At 40.2% G+C, this 18,113-nt stretch overlaps 1 protein-coding gene across 3 annotated transcripts in view; it reads left to right on the top strand.

Annotated features, from left to right (window-relative positions):
* Positions 1–500: 500 nt before the first annotated feature.
* Positions 501–18,113, top strand: part of osbpl3b (oxysterol binding protein-like 3b) — a 32,744-nt gene continuing 15,131 nt past the window's right edge. For all 3 annotated transcript variants that reach the window (XM_079561787.1, XM_079561788.1, XM_079561786.1), the window contains exons 1-2: positions 501–706; positions 16,292–16,425. In XM_079561787.1, the coding sequence (XP_079417913.1) occupies positions 16,327–16,425 (99 nt within the window). In that variant the 5' untranslated portion in view covers positions 501–706; positions 16,292–16,326. The remainder of the gene's footprint in view (positions 707–16,291; positions 16,426–18,113) is intronic.

Here is an 18,113-nt window from a genome sequence, read left to right as displayed (position 1 = left end):
CAAAGCATATTTGAACTTCACGAGCTTTTGTTTTTAAACTCCATCTGAAATAAAGAAACATTTGCAGAGCGCAGCTTTTTCCCATGTTCAAATTGTGATACCACGTTTTCTCCAGCAGAGGGCGGCATAATCACAGTAAACTTCCCACTGCACCCTTATCCATAGATTGCAACGATTTATTCCCGCGGGACTGTTTTGTGCTTGTTTAAATTGGATGTCACAGACAACGAGGCAAACATCCTTGGATCAATGAAATCCGATATAGAAAAATGGACTTCGCAGACTGAGGCAAAATCTCACAAATTGGACAATAGCCTAAATTTTCAGAAGTGGTGTAGGCCTGTTATCGCTCGATGTCCTTGCTTGGGGGTCCTGTCCTGAACGTCACGGAAAAAAATATGCAGTCGATGATCGTAGCCCGCCCCCACCCAAAAAAAAAATGACGTGCAGGCGCAACTAGAGCCCCATTGGTCTGCATCTGTTGCCAGTCACGAAGACTCGCCCCTCACTTTACAGCGGAGAGGAAAGTAGGGATGCGCTTGAGACCTGCTCGGAGCGGGCTGCTGCGTGTGCGTGCATGTCATAGTATGAAGAAACAAGAGGCTGGGAAGACTTCAAAACTGTAATTTCCATACAGCCTAGAGACGCGTTGTGTCGAGACCACAGCTGCACTGGGCTGCCCGAAAATCGCATCAACTCAGTCAAGGTGAGTGCGTTTCCTGTTACCAGAAGGGTACTTTTATTAGAGACCAGACGTAGAGAAAGTGCACACATTCATGCAGCGTCTTTTCCATTGTATAAAAGTCCAATTGCTTTGTTTTATCTGTGCCAAAAAAGTCAGATTAGCTTATAGGCAACAGAAAAAGTTAAAACAGAACTAGCATTGAATCAGTCAGTAAACCAGCGCCATAGTTACTTTCTCCACGTCTCCATGGTAACCCTTGAGTTGCTTCTTCCTTTCTCTCTCCACTTTTTTCCATCCATGCTTCTCCTCCACGTTGATCGTCCTTTCTGGAAATGATGGTGGGTCTGAATGACTGTATTTTTTTTATTATTATGACTGAGTGGCTTATTCTCTCTCCTCCACAGTGAGTGCATGGAGTTGAGGGGACAGTAAGAAAGAGCGCGCCTATCAATTTTCATCCCACTGACAGCACCCAGAGCGATGCCTTTAAGCACTTTGACTGGACATTAGACTAAGTGGTGTTTATAATTGTGTTGTTGACCATCTGTAAAAAGGGAGTCACGCTCATCATTGGAGCAATTTGAATAATCTCTCTAATAAAAGTAGCCCTGTCATTTTCATAATGTAGTCTGTTGCCAGGGTTGGTGGGGGTTTCTTTTTCTCCTCTAGAGCGTTGTGTGCTTGAACTGTTTGTTTGTGCAAGCTTTCAGTGGCTGTTTGGCTGGGCGTGTTCAAAGTGCGGGGTGTTTGGTGAGAGATTTGGGGGAAAAGGGGAAAATCAGTTTGATGGTGTATGCCCTGTTGCGTGTACAGCACTGTGGTAAAGTGAGAAAAGGTTATGAGAAATGGCATGAAAAGAAGTAAAATCTGAAGTGTTCTGACTGAGTGCACAGGGTTTGTGCTGTTTGCCTGGCCAGCCACCCACTCCTGCTTTTACACGGCTTTGTAAAGAATAGGAAAAGCGTGTATCCTGGAACAGAGTCAGGCTGTGGACAGCTTTGTTGATTTTATATCGACAATTACCAGCGTATATAAGCTTGGGTGTTATTTCTATAGATTTTACACCATTGACTTGCAGCAGTTGGGGCAGTTCAGATGTGCACGGAGTGAAGCATGCGTGGAATGCCTTGGCAGCGGATATAACATCTTTGTCCATTCACAACATGTTTAAAGGCAGTCCTCAGTGCAGCCACAGAGTCATTTTCATACTTCCACTGGTGTGCAAATATTTGAATGATAAGCCCTATAATCTGTCCAAGAGCACTGCACTGCACTGCTGAATAGATGCTGCAGTATAGGTCTGGTATTGCAGTTTTTCCAGGTCAACAGTTCCTTTGTAGTTCTGGGACCATATGATTTCACATTGGTCCGAATCATTCTGCTCTAACGGCAAAGTCAGTACAGTGGTGTTTGCTCTGATTATGGCACGCAATTATATTATTATTACAAATGCATAACACTTTATCCACCGTAAAACAAGGCTACAATTGGCTGTGCAAGGTCCAAACCAAGGAGGGCTGAACTGAAGTTAAACCAGACTGGAACCAGACTAAATGACTAAAAAAGCAGAACAAGACCATGACCAAATAAGGATCTACACCTGCAGCTAACACTAACTTGTCAAGGCTCAACCTTGTCTGATCTTGAAAGCTGAGCAAGGTCAGACCTGGATGCAGTAGTACCTTCTTATACTGTGTGGGCTTTAGAGCCTTTGCCCACAGATCTAAAAGGTTGACGGTTTGAATCCAGCTTCAACCAGTACATAGTGCCCCCGTTGTGTTGACTCCTGGATGAAGAGCTACCAACGAGTGTGGTGAGAGTGACTGAATAATGGTCCTGTGAAGCGATTTGTCACTTATGTCTGTGAAAAGCACCATATCATAAGTATATCAAGTCTAAAGACAAATTCATTCATTATGTTATGGCAGGAAAGGCTAGTTGTCCGGTGTCTGCATGGGAACTAGTGAGCCACACAAGTCATTTACAAGACTTCGTATGTAAATATTGTGTACATGCGATGAGGCAGTGAAATTTCAGTGCGCTCCGTCTGACCTCATATGGTTTGCGTAAACCCATTTGCATTGTGGCGAATGCTCAATCTCTGCCTGTAATGTCATTCTGATAGTACTGTAATTGCTCCTCGTCGAAGTGGCTTGATGGTGTCTTTGGCATCTCACTGCGCTGGGCATTAGTGAGATTTTATCTGTAATTAAAGCTGTATAACTCAGCCCAGACATCCCGACAAAAGATGAAGATCCAGATAGTCTCACTGGGAAGATAAAACACCAAGTCTCTGGACCCAGCTTGTAGAATTAAAAATAATTTTGGGTTATCTTGTATCAGTTCAGTTCTCTTTGCTTTATTCAATTCTACCCAGTGGTCTTTCAGGGAAAGGTTTAAAGTTTAATCTGGAACAAGGCAAAACTGGCATTGCTGAATACATGCAGTCTGGGACTAAACCAAAGCTAAACTAGGACTAAACAAAGAAACCAGATTCACATTTGGGCTAATTCTTGCTTGGGTACAGTGTCACATTCTGACCACAAGAGCTAAGAAGAAGCTTCTCTGAATAGAAGCGAAACGTCCTCAACTTAACCAAACCCAGTGTAATGGAAATATTTTAAGTTGCAGTACTTTCTGTATGATTAGATCTAGATTAGATTAAGAACCAGTATATCCAAACGTGGGTCAGGCTTCCAGACGAGCTGGAGGCAACATTGTGACTCACAGCGGTTCCTCACACTTTTGCCTTTTTGTTCATTAAACAACATTCATGGCCCTGACTGAAATGTTTTGTGTATTGAAGACCTCTGCCACAGACATCCTGAGTGAATTAGCACATGGTTACAAGAAACTTGTTATCACACCCTGTTGCTTTCAAATAGAGTAGAAAAGCCTCTGTTTCTGTGACTCGACGCGGTCATTTTGTAAGAGGCAGTCACTTCCAAACTGATGCCTCAAACCTTTTCCTTGTACTTTCAATAAACCGGACCTTTATTTTAAAAAGCCTCTATCAAACAATTCTCTTTTCCACTACTCCAGTCCGGTCAACAATTTAAGCTTCTCTACGATGAATACTTCCTGGATTAATGAGAGCCTACACAAACAGCTGTTGTGCTTGTGTCATGATGTAGCTTGTATGCAGCTAATAGCAGCAGAAAGCAAGAGGAGCTAACGCCAGAAAACATTTTTTACTCACCACAAAAGTACATTCTTTTAAAACCTCCATAAAACATGTCGTCCATCCCTGTCATGATGAGCATCTGGCAGCTCAGAAAACACTGAAACACTTGATTAATAACAGACGTTTTCACAAAATTGAACGTACCCTCAAGTTTAATTATCATATCATTTAATACCTATCTGCTAAATAAAATTATTTATTTGTCATTTTTGGGGGAAGTTCAGCTTCTCTTGTAGTAAATGAGGAGAATGTACTCCTCTTGGTGCTAGAAACAAGAGTTAACACTAGGGCTGGGACGATCCACTTTTGTCATGATCCGATATGTACCACGATATTCAGGGGCCGATTCAATACGTATCACGATACAGTAGTAATTATGATAAGCAATATGTTTACCTTAAAATGTGTAAAAATCATGTGTCCAAAGCCGTTTATAAACCAAATACCTTTTGTCATTTATTGTGTGTGTTAAGATTGAAAAAACAAGGCCATTAATTAACACAAATTGTTACAAAGTGCTGTGTAACTGTTAGTGGAAAACAAAGGATAAAAAACACCTCCAAACACAAGTATTGAATGTATTGCGATACTTGATAAAGTATCGATACTTGGTATTGCAGCAAAAACTCTTGCGATCCAAGTCTGATCCGATATTTTGTCCCAGCGCTAGTTAATGTGCAGAACAATATCAAGTACACAATAGGAGGCTGCAGAGGGAGAGAAGGAGAGAGTTCAGCTTTCTGACAATCTCTTGGAAGAAACAATCAGTCTGTTGGACCTGGCATGGGACTAAAAGGCTGTGAGAAGGGTGTGGTATCTCCCTCTGAGATGACCCTGTCCACTCTGCCGCAGAAAAGCCAGTCAAACAGGCCCTGTCCAGAAGATTGTTGAGCTGAGCCAAACACAATAGTCTTACAGTCTTAATTAAAGAAGCCTCGGAAAAATTAATGCAACACCATGTCTCCCTGTTTCCAAGGAAACATTCAAAGCAGTTTGTCCAATATACTGTATAATCATTCAGTTTTTAGCTCATTTACATATTGAACACTTCGCCCGCGGCATATTTCTGTGGGTTCACCATAATTTATAGTCTAATTATGTTTGATAAGAATAAAAAATCCACATACTTTTCTTTATTGGCCAAGGAGGCTGAACGTGATAAGCAAAGTTTGACGTTTTAAATGAGTCAGTGTAAATCAGCCCAGATTCTGTCCAGAACTGTTTGGCTGGGAAATACTTTGAAACCCTGTTGAACTTATTATCATATAATTACAAGTCGGGCAGTGATTATTTGCTGGTACACACTGATACACTGTCTCGGCCAATGTTTTACTGCTGAGTCAATGTGCTCTGAATGAATTAAATAGAAAACATGACTTGTCGCCAGGAAGGATGATTAATTACAATTGAACTGAAATTGCAATTTGAGTAGTTGCAGATAGCAAATTCTAATGCCGAGTCATGTAGAGAATAAAATCATCCATGTCCATAAATGGTTAACGGTCTCAATATGTGTTATAGAAACCTGCTTGTAGTTTAGACCCAATACATGTGCTCAAATGCTTGTGATTCTTTGTTTTACCTGCTTTCTATATTTCAGTCAAATGTTAATGCTCCGGGACATGCTTAAAATGTGCACTGCAAACTAACATCAATCTTGAATTTAAATCTAATGCCCTATTTAGTGTGAGGAAAAAATGCATTTAGACAGAAGATATTTGTCTAAAATAGCTCTTGAGTCTCCATGTTAAGATTCTACTACACTTAATAGTTGCATGGAAGCAGCTTGGCTTTTTCGCTATTCAGAGGGGCCATTTTTCAGGTTAGGGTTGGCCTTTTGGAAGAGACCATTTGATTACGTTAGTGGTAATGACAAAACAAGCCCCCATCAGTCATGTCCTAGTTAGACCCTCAGCTTCAAAAAGAACAATCTATTTTGTTTTTTTATGAAGATTTTTCATATTTTGATTCTATTAAAGGGATATTTCAGGATTTTTGACATAGGGCCTCATTTCCTAGTTATCCAGAGCGTTGCTAATTTCTGGAGATATTTGTTTTGTAATTCATGCAGTTCTTATGTTTGAAGAGTTTCGTGGCGCTAGGCTAGTGCAAGGCTAGTGCATTTCTACGGTATCAGCTAGCATGCATTAAAAACAGTCTGATCCACTCCACAGAGCACCTGAGGCAAATCACTTATAACGCCAGACTTACGACATAAATGTCTGTGTCGATAGAATAATTTTAACCATTTAGCATTTATAATAACATATATTTGAGCAGCATCAGCTTTGTGGTTTTATAAGCTACGCGGCGGCGGAGTGATCTGCGTGAAAATAGTCCCTGAAAATGTGATCATTCATATGATGCAAGGTCAGTTATATTCCAAAAAAAATCCATTTATGTGGTTAGTCTGGCGTTATAAGTGATTTGCCTCAGGTGCACTGTGGAGTGTGTCAGACTGTTTTTAATGCAGGCTAGCTGATACCATAGAAATGTGCTAGCCTTGCACTAGCCTAGCACCATGAAACTCTTCAAATATAAGAACTGCATGAGTTACAAAAAAAATATCTCCAGAAATCAGCAACACTCTGGAAAACTAGGAAATGAGGCCCTTTGTCAAAATCCTGAAACATCCCTCTAAGGCTTGAGGATTGCAGGGGCAAAAGTCATAGAAAGTATGTTAGTAAAAAGTCTATATTTTAGTTGCAAAATGGATGAGACAAGACCAGAAGTTGAGGATAAGGTTCAGCAGAACGTGCAAACTCCTCCCAGAAAGGCTCACACATGGTCTGGATGGAATCAAGAAGTGCTAATAGTGAAACTTACACACTCACAGTAAGTTTACTCAGTTTAATACATAAAAAGACAGAAAATGTACATGAATATGCCATCAACTTGCATAATCTAATTGAATCAGGGATGCTGTTTAGCCTGATATTTTACAGCACGAGATAATCCGAGTTGAGTGCCTGTAATACAACTTACAGCATTCACACATCAAGTAAATCTGCCAACACTTTTAAGTCTCACTATTTACCAGTCTCTCAAATAAACACTGAAGTCTAAATTTAGTGGCGGTAGAAGCTTGTGGCCTAGCAGACTTCCTGTGAGCGTTTTTGTTTTTATTTGCAGATATTTTTAGACAATTTTGTGAGACAGCGGAATAAGCCATGACATGACATAGCCTGGGCAGGAAGTGAACTCAGTGGGTCTCAGAATTAATATCCTCGAGGCACTTGCATCATCGGGACAGCGGTTTTAAACAGTTGGGATTGTAAGATAGGGATATGAGGTGAACTTACTAGGAAGGGCAATCATCTTCTATCTAACACACTTCTGTCACTTTTTTGTTGCTTTTCCTGTATGTTTTTTGTCGCTTTTTGCTGCATTTTCTTCACGTTTTTATGTCACTTTTTTGTCACATTTTTGTCACTTTCTTGTATGTTCATTCTTGTTCTTCTCGTTTTTGTTGCTATTTTGATGCATTTTTTTTTTTAAAGCTTTTACATTTGGATTAAGCCAAACTGGAGAAAATGTGCTTGGTTCAGGCAGGGTAAGATGATAATACAATACCCTGTACACAATAGCAGGCAGCAGAGAGAGTGGAAGGGGAGAGTTCAGCTTCCGGGGTGGATGAAGCTGTCCTTCAAGTCAGTTGGACCTGTCACTGATCGAGACTCTGCGGTCTTCTTCTTGATGCAGGGCTGAAGAAGTGTTGAGATAGGTGCGTGGTATCTTCCTCTGGGATAACCTGGTCTATGGGCCGTGTCCCGATCAGAGCCAAACACACAACAGTCCTGCAAACTCAGTCCACTGAGAAGAGCATCGCCCAGGTTCACATCCTAAAAGCGAATTATGGACTCTACAACGTGTGTGGATTAGCATCTGGTCTGGCTCTCCTTTCTTTATTCTCCTGCTTTTGTCTTTTACCACTTAGTTGTTGAGATCTGGAGCAAGATGACATCTCCAGAACCTTTCATGGTGCCGTCTGTGCACTTAAAAAAATATGTTGTTAACTCTGGGGTTAGAACCAAGGTGGAGGATTAATCTACTGTGCATATTTTGGGTTTGCATTTATCAAAGTAACTGTTGGATAATTTTTAGTTTAACAGAAACAGATCTCCATTTGAGTAATGTGATATTACAAATACTATGGGGAACACAATACAGACACAGCCAAGTTCTGACTACATTGTGCTGCTGTCACAATGATGTCAGCAGACCATTCTCTCTATCAAGGAGAGATAAAGATCACACAATGATGATCTCTGATTGGACAAAGTGGCTCAACGACTAGCACAGCACTTTTAACTGAATCTAATCATTTTACCACAAAACACAGAACAAAGGTACAACCATAAAATGGGCATACAGTGTCTCACTCAACCCCAGCTATAAACATGAAGCAAGTACATTCTTAAAACTTTACCATCAGTAACAAACCATTTCAAAATATTTTCTGACTTACTTATGAAGAGATGCCAGGCTTCTCCGCATGCTAATAAAAATAGACATTTGTCTACCACTGGTGAGAGCGTGAAGAAAACAAAGATGCAGATTTGACAGCAGCTGTGGGGGAGACAGGAGTGTGTGGTTTGTGGGAGTGCAGAGGATGTGGCTGATTAACAGGATGCTCCGTGTAGTTTCAGCAACTGATACTCTGCTGGTCATGTATCAAAGCAACAGCATGAATGAAGTGGCTTGGTGAGCAGTATTTAATCTTTTATTACATTGTTTGCCGTGAAATTACTAATTATTGTTCTTCCAAATTGTAGAAAATGTCATGTTGAATAATTTCTCTCTAAACTCCTGATGCAAGAAGGCATTTGGGGAGATCGGGGCTATTTGTCACGTGGAGTTATTGGTCACATTTCCTTTTATAGCCACACTAGAGGGCGCTGTACGCTGGAACTTATTGGTTTTCCTCTTCTCTTCCAATAATCATTTTCTCATTTGGACTGAAGACACAGGACAGGACACATTTGAATTGTTTTTATGCCTTCTCCCAAACGTTAATGTTTGGGTTATTTCTGTACTGAGAGCTTTCCTTTTGTAAGTGCCTTAAACAAAAGACACTGATCTGAAAGATGGTGGCTTGGTCAAGAGTACACTCGGGGTTATTTGTCACAAAAACTTTTTTTTGTCACATTGGGTATAACATGGTGGGACTTTTTTTGTGTGTGTGCCTAATATGTGTTTCTGATCACTTTATTTTAACATTAGCTTTTATAGAGGCCGTATGTTTGGGTCATTTTAGTGAATTTGTACATTTTACACCTCATAGAGCATTTTCCAATGAGTTCAAATGAGTGTCATGAACACATCTGGCATTGCGACTGTTTTAAAACATATTTTGTCCTTTTATCTCAAAAGTAAAAAAGTTAAAGGGTTATCAAATTTCAACTTAACATCAAAAACAATGGTGACAACCAACCCCACGCCTTGGGACAACTTGCCCCGCATATTATGCACATTGTCACAGTCAATTTTGTTGTGTTTGATGGTTAATAACTATTTATTGCAATATGACCGAGAAAAGAGAGCGAGGTCTAATTCAAGTCTCTAGAAAAAAAAGTGTGACAAATAGCCCTGGTCTCCCCTAGTGAGGTATACCTTCTCTTCTACACTTGACTCATCCTTCAAAGCCACTGAGTTAGTCTGCAGAGCACCACTTTACACTGCATGTAAAGTCAGACCTGTTTGGGCGAGGTTTGGTCACCAACACTTGATTTTTGTAAGTAATGGGGTAAACCAAAGCAGCCTGAAGAAACCCACCCAGAAACACTGGTTCACGATCTTGGAATTAAAGCCACTTTCTGTTAGGCGGGAACATTAACCACTCTGCCTCTGTGTCACCAAACTTTCTTTACTTGGACACTTTTGTTTTGTGCAGCATTGGAAATTCAACATAACTCCTGGCGGACAGGGCCTTTCACCACCGCGTATTAAAACTCACCATCTGTGGCTGCTGTGATGCGCCCTGACCACACACTGATAAAGATGTGGGCTGGCAGACATTGTGCTTGGTCAAGAGGTGCACTACTGAATAATACATCTGATTGGGCAGAAGCCAGCTCGTGTCTGTCTGCTGAGAGCTTAGTGGCTACATAATGTACTATCATGGGCATTTGTGTTTTGAATATTTGCCCAAAACAAAATGAAGGATCTGGCATCTTCAAACACGAGCAGATTGATGATTTAATTAGTGTCGTCTACGTTTGATTCTCCCCAATCAAACGTACATTTGGCCACATGCGGAGAAGGGATGATGAGCGCTGATTGGAGCCTGTTTTGAATATGAAGCATAAAACCACAATAAGTAGGGCATTATTCAGGTTAAATTAGTTCTTTGCAATCAATACTTTGCAAATGCATAATGATGATGTGTGATACTTTAATAGATAAAGAAAGGGGAAAGTTTGGAAGTACTGTGTGTGTACTCAAAGTTCAGTTCAGCCGGATTCTGGATATTCAGGGCAGTTATTGAATATTGCAATTTCTCTTATATACTGCTGCCCTAAAACAACTGACATTTGCAAAACAATTACTTTATTCATAGACATAAATAGTCTCCACATCATCAGACATGCCTTTCACTTCTTTCCGCTGTGAAATCAGAATGAATCAACTTAGTGGTTCCGACCTTTTTGGGCAAAGTTTGATGCAATGTTATTGAATCACTGTTATTAAAGCCAACCTCTTGCTGCCGCTGCCTTTGCCGTGAAGATGCTCATGGCAATTGCCATAAATGACTTGAATGCTTTGCAAACAAGCAGGCTAATGCATAGTGAGAAATTAGCTCACCCAAGAGAGAAGGAGAGGGGCTGCAAGCAGAGTAAGGTGTTTATTCAGATAGATAGCCCTAAGACCTGAGGTAATGTCTGCAGAGCCTCTGGAGAATTTAATTTACAGATTATAAAATGACTTTCCTTTATTTGGATGTAAGAGAGTAACTCATGGTGTTTCTAGGAGGAATAGAGGCCACAATGGAATTGATTAAGTAGAAAGATCTCTTTTGAAATCAAATTAGCGCTGTGTCTCCATGTGTTTTTTTTCATGTTCAAACCCTATGAACCCAGTTGTTTAGGCTTCAACAAACATGTTCTGTATTGCAAGGGATCAGTGCAATAGTTTTATATAGCATATTATATTCATCTCTAAAAGGTTTTTGACGCTCCTTCACGCGTTTAAAATGTGCACAGTGAACAACCTCTTTATTCAAAACTTTAATTACCTAATAGTTTAAAAGTGTAATAAAAGATGGCTGAAGACTTTTTGCTTTATCCTAATTTCAAATACTTTTTTGTCACATCAACCAATTCCATCTAAATGTAGGTCAGTTTGCTCTCTTAGTTGAACATTTTTATTATTTTGCAGCTCTTCCCTAAAGCTGGAAGTAACCCTTCAGTCCATGGGTGAAGTTTATTATACAAGTAAACAGCTTTTTTCCCCCAGCAGCGTTGGCTATCTGCAGTTACTCCATTCTGTCCTTCATCTCTGGAGGAGCCTCCCTCTGCACATCTTGGCGATTGGGTCTCGCAGATTGAACACGAGGTGGAGGGGGAAAAAAGCACTGACTCAGTTCCCACACACTTCATTTGAATTGCTGTAATTCTGCAGCTGCCTGTAACTGCACATCATTTTTGAAAACAGCATTTCCTCGACTCGTTTAATGGACTTTGAAGAAATTTACTCTGATGACTCATGTGGTGAAGCTGAGTGTGATGGATCTATTTGCCAATGGAGACACTGCATTGTTAGTTCGTGAGCCCTACTGTTTAAGTGCATCATAGACATGTAAAAACGATGGACTTTATCTGAGGAACATTGTGCACTATCAGGAAAAGAAAGAAGTACCAGGATCCTCTTGAAGCAACCAAATTAAATATTGACATTTAGTGTGGGAGGATGCTGAAGTTACTGCCCAGAAAATGAATGCTGAACAGTAACCCAGAAGAAAGAAACACATTTAAATAGACCATTTTGCACCGATGCGTCCTCTATCCATCTGATTTTTTTTGCTCACATCTACAGATATGGATATATATAATTTTGACAATAAACAGCGCTTGAATTACACACAAGCAGACATTGCAAGCTGAACAGAAATGGGTGAACGCTAACAGAAATGCAAGGTAATACGTCTGTTCCTAGAGTGAAGGTCATTCATTGCCTATACTTTGAAAAGCTTTTCTTCTAAACCCCTCACATTCTACTTTCCTTATGACTGATGACAGAAAACACACGCCAGGGAAAACAGAACCTAACTGATGGTGTTAAATACTGTATTACATTCTGTCTGTCTTCAAGTATTTGTTCTTGTTCTACAATAGACCTGGTTAATTATTCAGTGACTTCACTTTCAAACTGTTGTCATATTGTCGTTGTTTTCATTTACTGCGTGTCCAGATTATGTTCCCTGTTTGCTTTTCTTTCCTCGTTCATCCACACTGAAGCGTCATGGAGAACTTTCGGTTTTGCTAACACGGGGCTTTTGTCTGCATTCAAGCCCGTCCAGTGCCTTTGTCCCACTCCCTGCAGCAAATACACTCATCACCGGCATATTCTGTTTCTGAAGCAGAAAAAAACACAGTCCCCATCTATAGAATATAGCGCATAACAATATATTAGAAATGCATTGGTTTTTCAGCCACTGTTGATAATATTATGCAAGCCCAGTGACAACAAACCACTAAAGTCTAGTGAAAGAGTTTTATGCAATCACTTGTAAGGTTACACAGCTCTTCAGAGGGGAGAGGGGTAATTACAAGGGTGACGTGTGATGCGGCTGTCATCTCGGTGAAAGCCCGGGAAATAGACCCCAGCCGTGTGACATGAAAGGATGGCATTGTGGTAGAGGTGAATGAATAAAACATAGAATATGTTGCATAAGTCCCGTAAAATGGCAAGAGAGAGGCATCTCATTTTGGGGATAGTAAAGTGTAGAGGTTTCAGATGACCTGCCCGTTGTTTGATACAACATGAGCTGCTGGGGCCATTGCACCAAAAAGTCACAGGAGGTAATGTGATTAACCTTGTGCTGCTGTTGTAGTAGTGGACGACACGTCATTCGTTTTTCGAGAGTCAGGGGACACTCCTCCTCACGCGGGCTCTCCTGCAAAATGAATGAGGACTAAAGTGGCTTGTAAAGCACAGGTAAATTGCTGATTAGCTTCCTGTGACGTGACGTAAGGAGGAAACATTCATCACTGGTTCGGTTTACCGTGGTCAGTGAGGGCAGTGTGCCAAACCTAATAACACACATATAAGGGAGGCAAGATTTTGGGTAGATACACGACAAAATACATGAATTTATTCAGCATGTTTGGAAGAAACCCAAAGACCGGATGCTCCATATCGTCTGCTTGCGGCATAAATGAAAACCTCAATCTTTGTCAGGTTGGCTAGTGCGTTCTTGTCATGTTGCCCTAAATGATTAATGAAATAACTCACCATCTGTTACTTACTGCTTTAGTGTGTTTTTGTGCTCATATTGTTGATTTGGAGAATTGTCAACGCTGTTGGTGTGGTTGACCACTTTTTTCTTATGTATTTGTTGGACTAAAACATTTTCTTTCTATTCTGATACTTTAAACGATACTTGGTTTACAATACCGATACCTGAACGATACTCTTTTCGAAAGCTATGCTAAAATATTTGTCATCTAGATACAGAGCAATAAGGTTAATTTTCTCCATGAAAGACTATTTCTTTTAAATGCATATACTGTAATTTATTTAAGCTGTAACCACTAACCACCAAGTAACTTTCTTTAATGCTGTCCTGGGACCAACACCATCAAACCTTGGTCTCCAGATATATTGTTTTATTTCAAAAAGAGAAAGAGAGAAGTGCTTCCTGGACATCCACAGAGTGTAATTAAAAAAACAGACAGACATTTGTGGATCTTAGGCAACATGCAAGGATGCCATTCTAGGATTCTCATTTAATTCTCTCCAGAGCTTCAGTAAGTATCTCTTTTAATTCAACTTTCAGGTCATCAGTAGGGTTATACGTAAGGCGTATGGATGGATGGATGGATGGATGGATGGATGGATGGATGGATGGATGAATGGATGGATCGATGGATGCATGGATGCATGGATGCATGGATGCATGGATGCATGGATGCATGGATGCATGGATGCATGGATGGATGGATGGATGGATGGATGGATAGTAGTACCTCATCTTTTTTTCCGATATTCTGCTGGTCTCGTTTAACAGTGCCCAGCCCTGTATGCTCCAATTCCAAAGAGACTTGCTGCTAATGTAAGACCCTATTTAGTTTATTGCATCAAACATGATTCTGATTCTGAAGAAATGTTTTGTCAGCAGTGATTTACACATGAGCGGCTGTCACTCTGCGCGGATGCATTACGTGAATGGGCTGACATTGTAGGCGCCGTACTTATAGTTGATTACTCACACTGAAGTGCCGTGGTTGACTGAGGCCTGTTATTTCCTAAAGAGGCCCAATTATGTTCCTGCCCCCGAGAAGTGATAATGGTGTGTTTGGCTGATGATCTCATACTCTATCTCGCAATGGATCTAAATGTGCAGTCATCGGTGAGAAATTCCTCCATGAAAACGCTAAAAGCTTCCCCACAACAATGAAGAAATGAGCGTACATGCAGCCTTTTAAATCTGCTACATTGACTCATTCTGCAGTCACGGTTTTTATGTGTATGTTTCAGCATAAAAACGTAATTTCAATGATCATTTGGGGGGCCCCTGTGGGAGCTTCAGATCATTATGGGGGCCACAACGCTTCCGGCTCTGGGAATGGCGATATAAATAAAGTCATAAATTGTCAAAGTTATCCATCTTTTTTTTTTACACATAAAAATGAAGAGATCACAGTAAGCAGTGAGAGATTGGGTTGGTTAAGCAGCAGAGGAAATGAAAACAAGCTTTCACTTTTAACATTGGGCATGTTCGCAAATTGATGGAGCTGTGATGAAGTGCAGAATGAGTCCGGTGATGGTCTATGGGCTTTATAAATGTGGAGGACATGTTATGAAAATAGCAGCAGTTGAAGAAGAAACAAAGTGAACTGGACTGTGACTCAATCAAAATAGTGTAAATTAAGCAAAATACTACTCCAGTATGTTTTTGACAAGAGACAATTGTTTCACTTCTTATATGTCACTTCCTGTCGGTGTTCAGTAAGGAAGTGAAAATATAAACCTCACAAAAATGGCCAAAGTAAAGAAAGCTGAGTACAATCTTTAGCAAAATCTTAAATATAATTGTGTTGTGTCTAATGTATATATACACTTTAAAGGCGCAAATATGTCTGTTATAAGGGAGTACAAAATAGTTTGAGATCATTTACAATCTAAATTTACAATGTATATACAAGTGAAACTTGGAAAATAATCGTTAAAAATGCATTGGTTTCTGTGGTTCGGCTTGAACTGTGAAACTGATATGATAGATTCATTACATGCAAAATGAGATATGTGTGGCCTTTATTTGTTCAACAAACTTAACAAACCATTACAAATAAATTGTATTTTCAATTTGATGGTTACAACATGTGAATAACTGCATAAGGTAAATTTTGCCAATAGTTAGTTTGAAACTTTTGCCACATTTAGAGGGGAACCAATCTTCAAAATAGACATCGGTGTCTCTATTATGAATATTAGATTTTTTTTTTTTCCTCAGACTTCCAGCAACATTGCATTAAAAATAAATATCATTGATCAGCAGCAAAAGTCATTTTTATTACAGATTTCCAATAAGTGACTTATGTTTTTTTAATATATTTTTTGCAATTGGATTTGCTTCAGTCTGTGCTTCTGAGCCACAATGAATTTGCAGTTAGTAAATGCCACAGCCTGAACCTTGTACATAAAGTTTTCACAAAAGTTATTCTCCCAGAAATAATGATTCTACAAGCTTTGATCTGCTTTCCCCAACCATCCAAACTTTGTCTCAGCCGCAGCAGACATGGGCAAGGAGGAGCATATGCAAGTCTGATCGAGCTGACAGCAACATCATCTTACCATCTCGGCAGTTTCCAATTATCTGAAGTCTCAAAACAAACCTAGATGGATATGGTATTATGTCAATTATTATATTGGTATTAGCAGTTATGCATAGGCTGTGGAGATGTAGGCTAGTGTGACGACGCTAAATGATACAGTGAATTATTCAGAGGCAGCTTCTTTTCCATCAGGATGATTTATTTCTCCCATCCCCGTCTATCAGTTTTGGGGAATTTTGTCTGTGCAGCTTTTCTTGTTGGATGCAATATTACTGAAACTTGATGACGGAAAATGCCTAAATGTTCTTCATGGGCTAATGCATTTTTCAGTGAGAGAAGCTGAAAGGCTTTTAGAGGGCTTCCCCATTAAAAGGCTGCTCCCTCTCGCCCCTCCTGACCCCGTCTGTGTTTCTCTCTCTGCTGCAGAATGGTCCGGGGTTTCCAGCTCTAGTTTCTGAGCGATGATGGGCTCTGAGGAGCACACTAACAACATGTCACAGAAGATCTCATCTCTGTCACGCAGCAACAGCAGCTCCTCCTCCAAACAGGACAGCAGACAGGTAACTTATGTAACTTACACCTTAACAAGCATGCGCTGACGCCAGCGAGCGTGTCCAGCCACTGTGGGAATAAAGTTCCATGGCAGTACCTCTGGAGTATACTGTGATTGCTTTAATTATTGATTCAGCTGGACACATTGATTAAACTTTCCACTGACTTTGTAATGTAAACTGGCAAATAAGGAAACAAATGAACTGGAGTCAATCAAGGTGAAAGTTGAGTGCATCAGTGGGTCCAGAGTTGTAGAAAATGTTCAGGTGCTCTTCGAGGACAAAAACCTTGGAAACATGGACTTGGAGGAAAAAAAGTGTCCGAGGCAGATAAAGGATAAAAGTCCTTTATTAAGCAGGGGACACCAACGCGTTTTGATCTGGCACGGTCTTCATCAGGGCATGTCATTTCAAACAGGTGTGTTAAGAAAAAGGGTGAGCACAGGGTGACCCCGAAATAGACATGATAATAAAACACACATATTAAAATGACACCAGGAGAGGATATCTAGAAGAAGAGCATGTAGTAGAAAGAGATATCCATGTGAAAACAACATGCACACATTACAATGTTGATTTCCACAAAACATGGATCAGTCTACAGCATACAGAAAAGCAGATAATACACAATAAATAGCACCAATAAGTACCAGGGACCTTATGAAACAAAATAAGTAGTTTGTATATTATGGAACAAGGTGAGTGGTTTGTTAACTTTTTAGGTAGGTTAGATATTTTTCAAAATACTTTTGTCCTGGCTTCTAATTTTGTTCAAGAATGGCCTGTATGTGCTAAGTGCTGAGTGTTTTATGTACCTGTACTCTGTGATATTTAATTGATTTTTAACCATTAGATTTGCTCAAACAATATGTTTTATGACCTGACCCTCTGACCAGACAAAGCTCTGGGGCCCTCCTGCAATCCCAGGCCCGCCCCCCAGGTTGGGAACCACTGATGTAAACATTATCCATTGTACCACAGAGTTATTGTACAGGCGAGGCGACATTAATGTACATTTTTTTCTTAAAGCAATACTAAGTAACTTGTTTACCTTAATTAATACTTTTAGTAGTCCCTCTGGGGGTAATACAAGTATTAATGGGATGATTGGGGGGTCTTTCATCTCCCCCTGGTGTCTCTGGCCAGAAAACCGCAATTGCAACACTGCCAATGGGTAGGAGTCACCAATAATGGAATCACGAAGAAGAAGCTAACGGGCAAAGCTAACTGCGGGCTAGCACCACTAAAACAGTATTTACTGCCAAGTCTGAGTGAAAAAAATTATCTCCATTGTGTAATTAGATGAACAATATCCCTCTTTCCCTTCGTCTTTTCTGTCAGCGTAGTATTTACTCTCACGGACAATTAATGAGTAAAATAACCCAACATGCTATGTCACCTGCAGTGGCCCTTATGGCCTCTAGGGGCATGAGTTAGTTACTTAGTACTGCTTTAAATTCTTTTATATAAACCCGCCACTCCTATGTGGGGACGGAGCAATGTAGTTTTAAAATGGTGGTGTTTTTGTTTTTAAGTACTGAGGGCATTAAGTAGGATATATTTCTATTGCTCCTACTTTACAAACTCTAAACTGTCTCACTATAACCACATCATTTCAAGTGTCCTCTATATGCCTTCCTCAAGATCATACCCCCCGGAAGGGCATCCAACCCTAATCTATACCAACTCAACACACA

Source organism: Gobius niger, assembly GCF_951799975.1.
Source record: "Gobius niger genome assembly, chromosome: 8".
Taxonomy (NCBI): Eukaryota; Metazoa; Chordata; class Actinopteri; order Gobiiformes; family Gobiidae; genus Gobius; species Gobius niger.
Note: the sequence above shows the minus strand (reverse complement) of the source record. Positions and strands in the feature narration are given on the sequence as shown.